General features: G+C 54.9%; 1 protein-coding gene across 1 annotated transcript; it reads left to right on the top strand.

Annotated features, from left to right (window-relative positions):
- Positions 1-1,127: 1,127 nt before the first annotated feature.
- Positions 1,128-2,021, top strand: LOC136996129 (olfactory receptor 14C36-like; the record flags this gene model as incomplete). The annotated part of the gene is made up of 1 exon (XM_067317119.1): positions 1,128-2,021. A coding segment is annotated over exon 1 (894 nt), but the record flags the coding sequence as incomplete, so codon positions are not given.
- Between the last annotated feature and the right edge of the window lie 7,317 nt (positions 2,022-9,338).

Genomic DNA, 9,338 nt, shown 5'->3' with positions numbered 1-9,338 from the left:
CCATGTTTCCCACCTGTCCATGCTGCCCCTGTGCTTCCCCTTGGACTCTCTGGGCAGGGAGGTGGTTCTGATGCAGTTCAGACACCGACCCTGCAGCTCCTGCCATGCAGACATGTCCTTGACAGTGAAGTGCCCCTCTAACCTGTGGGTCTCTGGGCAATGCAGTGTGGGGTGTGGGAATGAGGCAACTCTCTCGTCAGGACACCCCATCCTTCGGACATTCAGCCATCTCCCTGGGGTGTCTGGCTGGGCTGCAAGCTGCCCTCCACAAGGACACAGCTCTCCCATTGCAGCTGCATGTTATCTAGGTGCCCCAGGGAGAGGCCACCTAGATCCTGAGGCCACGCTGAGACATGCTGCTGGGTGGCTGGATGTGGGCAGCTGGAAGGAGCCTGATGTGTTGCTGGCTAGAAGGGGAGGGCTGAGACCTGCCTCCCATCCCCTCAGAAAGAGTGCTGATGGGCACTTTGCAAGTGCATTCCTCTGCTCTCTGCAGTGTCGTTTCTCTTTTGGGTAACATGAGTGCAACTGTCCTCCACCTCCAAGGTACGAGCACAGGGCAGCTGGGAACAAGGCAGATGAACAGGCCAGCTCTGCTCCCTCTGCACTAAAGCCAGAGTGAATCCTTTTGCCTCTCCAGAATCACAGCTGCTCACCCTGAGTGCAGCAGCAATGCTGAGGGTTTCTGTCTCCAGGAATCCTCCTCAGGTGTGACAGGGTCAGCTAAAGAAAAGCAAAGAAATCTTAAAACTATTCATGACCCCACATTATTTAGAAGTGGGAGTGAAGATACTGAAACTTCCTTCAGCATTATGAGTGGATGAAATCTGACTGGAACTGGGAATATAACAGTTCAGTCACCCCATGTTCCCATATCTGCAGTGCTGTAGGTCAGGGCTGACTCCTCTGGAACTCACGGGCAGAGGCCCCTGCTCCTCACATCAAACTCAGCCAGCACAAAACAGAGATCAAGCCACGGAACTCAATGATGTTGCTGCTGAGATGGGGAGAGATAATGTGTGTGTGTTTGGGAGGGTTTTATGAGAAATTTTTGCTCAGAGAAGTCTGTCTTAACTTCTCAATGTCTCTTCTTCATCACACAGTCCCCCTGTGCCGCAAAGAAGCAAATGTCCAACAGCAGCTCGTTCAACGAGTTCCTCCTGGCATTTGCAGACACACGGGAGCTGCAGCTCTTGCACTTCTCGCTCTTCCTGGGCATCTACCTGGCTGCCCTCCTGGGCAATGGCCTCATCATCACAGCCATAGCTTCTGACCACCGCCTCCACACCCCCATGTACTTCTTCCTCCTCAACCTCTCCCTCCTCGACCTTGGCACCATCTCCGTCATTGTCCCCAAATCCATGTCCAATTCTCTGTGGGATATCAGGACCATTTCCTACTCAGGATGTGCTGCGCAGCTCTTTTTCTTTGTCTTTTTCCTTTTGGCTGAGTATTCTCTTCTCACTGTCATGGCCTATGACCGCTTTGTTGCCATCTGCAAGCCCCTGCACTACGGGACCATCATGGGCAGCAGAGCTTGTGTCAAAATGGCAGCAGCTGCCTGGGCCAGTGGTTTTCTCAATGCTGTGATGCACACTGGGAACACATTTTCACTGCCACTCTGCAGAGGTAACACAGTGGACCAGTTCTTCTGTGAAGTTCCTGAAATCCTCAAGCTCGCCTGCTCAGATTCCTACCTCAGGATGGTTTGGGCACTTTTAATTGGTGTTTGTTTAGGCTTTGGGTGTTTCATTTTCATTGTGCTGTCCTACGTGCAGATCTTCACTGCTGTGCTGAGGATCCCCTCTGAGCAGGGACGACACAAAGCCTTTTCCATGTGCCTGCCTCACCTGGCCGTGGTCTCCCTGTTTGTCAGCACTTTAATATTTGCCTGCCTGAATCCCCCGTCACTCTCTTTGCCAGCTCTGGGTCTGGTGCTGGCTTTTCTGTACTCAGTGGTGCCTCCAGCAATGAACCCCCTCATTTACAGCATGAGGAACAAGGAGCTCAAAGATGCACTGAGGAAACTGGTTCAGTAGGTACAATGTCAGCACTAGTAACTCTCCCATGTGCATCTGCTCCACATTCCCAGGGTATCTGGCAACATAGCTGTGTGTTGCTCATGTCTTTCTTTCTTTCTTACTTTTCTCTGTTACATTCTCCTAAAAGAACTAATAAATATTTTGCTTTGTGCCACTTGTCCTCAGGAATCTCTCATTTGAATCTGATCGAGAGACCATGTTGAAGCAGGAAGCCAGGCTTCCGCCTTCATCAGCAGAGATGGGAGAACCTCCGAGCCCGCTAGTCTGAGCTCCTTGGATGCCTTCAGTGCAATGAGGAGAGTTTCCCTTTGCAGTGTGTCTTTTGGTGCTGTCACCAAGGGAGCTCAGGGGCTCAGAGTCAGGCTCCGATGAGTACAGGCATGGCCAGACTACGGGTCCCGTGTCCCTTAAGAGAGCTCAGCTCTTGTGGCCACAGTCAGGGTATGATGTCACACCCCTCTCCTTTGAGGGTGGCAGCCAGCTGTCACCATGGCCTGGTCCCTTCCCTCTACAGAGCTCCAACACTCCAAGCAGAGCAAGAGTGGAAAGAAGAAGAGTCTGGATGAAGTCTGTGGGGACAGTCCCTCTGCTCCTCAGGACCATTCCCCCACTACCACAGCAGGCAATTCCTCACTGCAGCCTTCGCTTGGGGGCTGCAACTTTCCTGGAGACAGGTCCACCAACAGCAGCAGGACTTTCTCTTCTCAGGACTTTTTTCCTCACTTCCACACTGTCCTGCCTTGCTCTGATGCATGTGTATGGCCTCAGTGCTCTTGTAATATGCTGGTGGAAGGTTTGTGCTTCCCTGTGCATTCCTGTGAGCTCAGGCAGGACCAGGCATTGGGTGCATTTATGCCAGACCTGGGCTGCACAAGAACATTGCTGTAGTAAAAGGGGATCTCCTCCATCACCTGCCTGAAGTCTGACCTTTCTTCAGAAGCTGCAGTCAAAAATACGCCCAAAGCAATGGCACCATAGAAGGGCCTGCTTCTCTGCTTGTGACCTCCATGGGACGTAGGGAACAAGCTCAGAGTCTACACGTGATGTGTTAGGGACTGAGGGCTGGATGCAGGGTTCATCTGTTGGTGACCAGTGCCAGTGGAGCTGGTGAACAGTTTCTGAATTTCCTGCCCGAAGCTGTCCTACAGGTGACAGTGCTGATGAGAGATGCCCATCCTTCTGGAGGGGAATCTGAGCCCCCAGGAGAGCTCAGGGGATCTCCAGGGACAGCGTGTGCCTGGTGTGGGCAGTGAGTGGAGCCTCACAAAGTGAGGGACGGTCCACAGTGGAGTAACCAGAAGGTAGAGCACTAAATCCAGGTACGCATGGGGAAATGAGTACTCTGCAATCCCCAGAGAGGCAGTGGGGAGCCAGGAGGCACAGGGAAGGGTCACTGGAGAGTGATTGCTGCACCCTCAGGGAAGAATCACAGGCTGGAGCCTTGCCTGAGTTATGCTGTGGACATGCCTGTGCCTGGCCCTTCACCTCCCACATCTGGACCTGTCCCTGTCCCCATCCTGCTGACCTGACTCCCATCTCGACCTCAAACCTGCCTGCACACTACAGTCAAGAAAGCCTTAGAAAGGGATGCTGGGACACAAGCAGAACCCAGAGAGGGTTTTAGGTGCAAAAGATGACCATATATCCACAGCAACGCTTGCCTGACAGCCAATGTAAAGGTGTAAGGAGAGCTTCAGATCTGGACCCCTACTCAGCTAACACTGCCTGCAGAGTCTTAGCTGGATGCAAAAGTGAGGGCAGCCACTTGGGTCAGGTTTTACGATGCACAGTTAGGAGAGGCAGCTCCAGCTCCCTCGAGGGCTGTGCTGGAGCCATTCAGGAGGGGGCTGTGGTGGGGCTGGCACCACGAGGGTTGCTGGGGAGGGGGCAGCTTCCCTTTGTCACACTGGGTCTGGGGCTGAGGCTGGGTCTGGGCACAGCTTTCCCCTGAACTCCCTGAGGAACGGCTCTGGGTGATCCTCCATCTCTGCCCTGGCAGCAGCACAGGCACTCAGGGTGCTGGGGGGAAGTGCACAGGGGTGAAAGGGGGACGGGCTGCACAGGGGGAGCATCGAGACCTTGTCTGTGCACGCAGGGATGGAGTGAGGAAAGGCAGAGCTCAGCTGGAGCTGGAACCAGAGACCTTGGACATGAAAAGGGCTGGGGCATTAAATGTCTTTTTTGCCTCAGCTTTCCAGGGGAAGCTCTGCCTGAGGCCTCCCAGTTACAGGGGTGTTAGCAGACAGCCATGCTCTGGGATGTGCTGGGGTGTGGTGCAGAAGAGAGGCCGTGCAAGGCTGGCCTTTTCTCCTGTGTAGGGATATGGAGATATGCGGGAAGAGGGAGCTGGCCATCGGCCACCCCACAGCTGTGGTGAGCAGCCAGTGCTGGAAAGGGGTGATGTGAGGGGCTGGTCTGGAATGATGGCCATGGGACAGCTTCACAGTGTGTCTTGCAACAGAGGGAACAACCTGGCTCTTCTCTCCTGCACCCTCCATGTCCTGGTGCCTTTCCTGGGAGACCTGCATTTGCCCTGCCAGCACACAGCCGTGTGCTCCCACACTGCCGTTCACACTGAGTAGCTGAATGGCAGCATTTTTCCTCTCCCACGGCCATGTGTGCCTGTGCCAGGCTCAGATAGTTGGTGCACATCTCCCAGGGGAAGGTAGCAGGTGGGGGAGGCTGCAAGAGATTTTGAGGATCCAAAGCAGTGGGTTCTGGAGTTGGGGGGATTATCTGCACCTAAGGAGGACCTCAGTGAGGCCATGATTTATAAATACCATCTGACAGGCGAGTAAAGAGTTAACAGGACTGAAGAAGTTTGCCAGCTGATATGTGCAAGGCTGTGGAATAGAAGAGTTAACAGGATTAAAGAAGTCTGCCACCTGATAAAGGCTGTGGAATCGAAACTGCACGGATGCCCAGGGAGGGAGGAAGCTATAGGGCAGTGTTGTGGTCTTGCCTCGCTAGCAGGGTCCTCCCAAGCAGACAAACAAACAGTCCTGTGATTGTGAAACTCGCAGAGGTCAGCAAAAGCAGTGTTTGCCCAGACTCCCAGCCATATAAAGAGAGATTTGGCAGCTGTGAGAGTTTGAGCAGGGACGGGAACGTGACCTGACCATCCTCTCCGGCTGGACCATGAGTATCCCCCCCCCCTCCTTTTTCTGGGATGTTGGGTTAAGGTAACTCCTCGAGGTTGAGAGTCCTCTCACTAGGAGAGTGAACAAGCTAGCTTTCAAGTAGGGATAAGCAGTGCTTCCAATTAATAACGCAGTAATCGACGCTTTGGGGTTATCCTTTCTAAATTAGTAATCGCATTATTTTAATGGATGTTACTAATCCAAGAGCTTGTGTGAGGAAATAAACATATTTTTAATTATGTTACTGTCTCAGTCATTACTATTGAACCTTCATAGCGTGACAGTGCTGTCCTATGTGCAGATCTTCACTGCTGTGCTGAGGATCCCCTCTGAGCAGGGCAGGCACAAAGCCTTTTCCATGTGCCTGCCTCACCTGGCCGTGGTCTCCCTGTTTGTTAGCACTGCTGTGTTTGCCTACCTGAAGCCCCCCTCCATCACCTCCCCAGCTCTGGACCTGGTGGTGGCTGTTCTGTACTTGGTGGTGCCTCCAGCAGTGAACCCCCTCATCTACAGCATGAGGAACAAGGAGCTCCAGGAGGCAGTGAGGAAACTGATTCAGCTGGTACTAGTTCAGCAGCAATGAGCTGCCCACCTCTCCTCACAAGCAACTCCCAGGTTATCTCAGTTTATCTCCAGTAACTCTCGTACATTGGGCGTCCTCCCTGTGATAGCCATGTGTGTACACAAATGTCTGAATTCATCCCACTTCTCCAGAGGTGCAAAGCCCATCTGTCTGACCCAGAGGCCTTCTGTAAAGCTGCTGATCACTGTGTCAGAGCTGGCCTCCCAGGTAGCACCACTGTAATAAAAGGGGATCTCCTTAGTACTGTGCCTGAAGGTTGAGCTCTTCTTCCCAAGCTGGAGCCAAGAATTCGCTCAGGGAATTGCCCCCGAAAAGGCCCTGTTGCCGTGCCTAGGTTTTCCATGGGCTAAGGGGCATCAGCTCTTTTGGGTGATGTGTGAGGGAATGAGGGCTGGATTCATCTGTCACTTGTGGGTGCCCATTTCCCCTGGAGAGGATGAGTGGTCAAGAGGTCTCTGCCAGGGACTGTCCCACCTATTAGAGGTCTGGTGATGGATGCCCATCCTTCTGGAAAGGGAGTATGAACCACCAGAATTTCACAGGGGATCTCCAGGGACAGCACATTTCTGGGATGAGCAGTGAGTCAAGACTCACAAAACCAAGTGGAGTCACCCAAAGGTAAAGGGCCAAACCAAGGAATGCACCAAATCAGGGCTCTGCAATCTCAGGAGAGGCAGTGGGCTGGGTCTATGACACCCCTGAGCCATTGGAAATGCCCTGTGATTGCTCCAAGCATCCTCCACAGCCACAGACCCTGGGGAGGTGTTGTCAGGTGCAGTGATGCTGGTCCAGCTGGGCCTGCCCTGACCAGCAGGGCCAGTGCAGAGTCACCCTGGGGCCCCACAGCCCGCTCGCTCTGCAGAGCAGCACCGCCAGCTCGGGGTCCTGTGGGGAGCACAGGTGAAGGGTGCAGGAACAGCCAGCAAGGCCAACTTGGACACACTGACCTGGGGAAAGGCTCTCTGGGGAGCAGGGACACCTCCGGAGAAGAGCAAAGGAGCAATTGTGTGCTTGTGGGGAGGAATAAATGAAAACCTGTTTCTGTGTGTGTCAGCTTGGGGCAGGCTGCTCTGTCACTGGAGCTGCCTGAGGAGCCCCAGGGCCAGGACTCTTGTGCTGTGCTGGGCAGAGGGGCTGCCCAGAGGGGCTGCAGGCAGCCAGGGTTAAGGATCTCCTGGTGATGAGAGCAGTGGAGACATGGAGTGAGTGGCCTCCATTTCCTTGTGCCATTGCTGGCCCCCGGCCCCCCGGGGGCTGATGGGGAGGCTGACACCCCTCTCTGCCCCCCAGGACTTGCCATGCCCTTCAGAGTGTCTGGGGCTGTGGTGTGAGCGCCCAGAGTTCTGCAACCCCCTGCGGCGGGCACTGCTGTGGGGCCACCCCAGGCTGGGCTGCTCTGCTGGGTGGTCTGGGGAGAGGGCAGGGGAGGTGGGGAGAGTCGGGGAGGAGCTGGGGTGGTCTGGAAAGGGCCCAGGAGAGGAAAAATGCCAGCAGGCAGCTACTCTGTGTGAACAGCAGTGTGAGAGCACATGTCTGTGTGCTTGCAGGGCAAATGCAGGTCTCCTGGGAAAGGCACCAGGACATGGAGGGTGCAGAAGAGAAGAGCCCAGGTTGTTCCCTGTGTTGCATGGACACACTGGGGAAGCTGCCCAGGGCCATTATCCCAGACCAGCCCCTCACATCACCCCTTTCCAGCACTGGCTGCTCACAACAGTTGTGGGGTGCTCCATGGCCAGCTCCGTCCTCCTGCAGGTCTCCGTATCCAGACACAGGAGAAAAGGCCAGCCTTGCACGGCCTCTCTTCTGCACCACACCCCAGCACATCCCACAGCACGGCTTTCTGCTAACACCCCCGTAACTGGGAGGCCTCAGGCAGAGCTTCCCCTGGAAAGTTGAGGCAAAGAAGATATTTAATACCCCAGCCCTTTTCATGTCCAAGGTCTTTGGTTCCAGCTCCAGCTGAGCTCTGGCTTTCCTCACTCCATCCCTGCATGCACAGACAAGGTCTCGATGCCCCCCCTGTGCAGCCCGTCCCCCTTCCACCCTTGTGCACTTCCTGCCTGGCACCCTGAGCACTCGTGCTGCTGCCAGGGCAGAGGTGGAGGATAACCCGGAGTGGCTCCTCAGGGAGCTCTACAGGGAAAAGCTGTGCCCAGACCCAGCCTCAGCACCTGTCAGTGTGACAGAGGTGAGCTGCCCTCTCCCCACCAACCCTGGTAATGCCAGCCCCACCTCAGGCCCCTCCTGAAAGGCTCCAGCGCAGCCCTCGAGGGAGCTGGAGCTGCCTCTCCTAACTGTGCATCGTAAAATCTGACCCAAGTGGCTACCCTCACTTTATCATCCAGCTAAGACTCTGCGTGAAGCATTAGGTTAGTAGGGGTCCAAATCTGAAGCTCTCCTTGCACCTTTACATTGGCTGTCAGGCAAGCGTTACTGTGAATATCTGGTCATCTTTGCACCTAAAACCTTCTCTGGGTGCTGCTCAGGTCCAAGCATCCCTTTCTAAGGCTTTCTTGACTGTAGTGTGCAGGCATGTTTGAGGTAGAGCTGGGAGTCAGGTCAGCAGGATGGGGACAGGGACAGGTCCGGACGTGGGAGGTGCAGGGCCAAGCACAGACATGTCCACAGCATAGCTCAGGCAAGGCTCCAGCCTGTGATTCTTCCCTGAGGGTGCAGCAATCACTCTCCAGTGACCCTTCCCTGAGCCTCCTGGCTCCCCACTACCTCTCTGGGGATTGCAGAGTACTCGTTTCCCCATGCATACCTGCATTTAGTGCTCTACCTTCTGGTCACTCCACTGTGGACCGTCCCTCACTTTGTGAGGCTCCACTCACTGCCCACACCAGGCACACGCTGTCCCTGGAGATCCCCTGAGCTCTCCTGGGGGCTCAGATTCCCCTCCAGAAGGATGGACATCTCTCATCAGCACTGTCACCTGTGGGAGAGCCTCGGGCAGGAAATTCAGAGACCATTCACCAGCTCCACTGGCACTGGTCACCAACAGATGAACCTATATGCACCCAATGCCTGGTCCTGCCTGAGCTCACAGGAATGCACAGGGAAGCACAAACCTTCCACCACCACGTTACAAGAGCACTGAGGCCATACACACACATCAGAGCAAGGCAGGGCAGTGTGGAAATGAGGAGAAAAGCCCTGAGAAGAGAAAGTCCTGCTGCTTTTGGTGAACGTGTCTCCAGGAAAGTTGCAGCCCCCACGAAAGGCTGCAGTGAGGAAATGCCTGCTGTGGCAGTGGGGGAATGGTCCCAAGGAACAGAGGGTCTGTCCCTACAGACTTCATCCAGACTCTTCTCCTTTCCACTCTCGCTCTGCTTGGAGTGTTGGAATGCTGTAGAGGGAAGGGACTAGCCCATGGTGACAGCTGGCTGCCACCCTCAAAGGAGAGGGGTGTGACATCACACCCTGACTGTGGCCACAGGAGCTGAGCTCTCTTAGTGGACAGGGAACCCATGGTCTGCGCACACCTGTACTCGTCGGAGCCTGACTCTGTGCCCCTGAGCTCCCTTGGTGTCAGCACCAAAAGAGACACTGCAAAGGGAAACTCTCCTCATT

This window comes from Apteryx mantelli, unplaced genomic scaffold (genome assembly GCF_036417845.1).
Source record: "Apteryx mantelli isolate bAptMan1 unplaced genomic scaffold, bAptMan1.hap1 HAP1_SCAFFOLD_20, whole genome shotgun sequence".
NCBI classification, from domain to species: domain Eukaryota; kingdom Metazoa; phylum Chordata; class Aves; order Apterygiformes; family Apterygidae; genus Apteryx; species Apteryx mantelli.
Note: the sequence above shows the minus strand (reverse complement) of the source record. Positions and strands in the feature narration are given on the sequence as shown.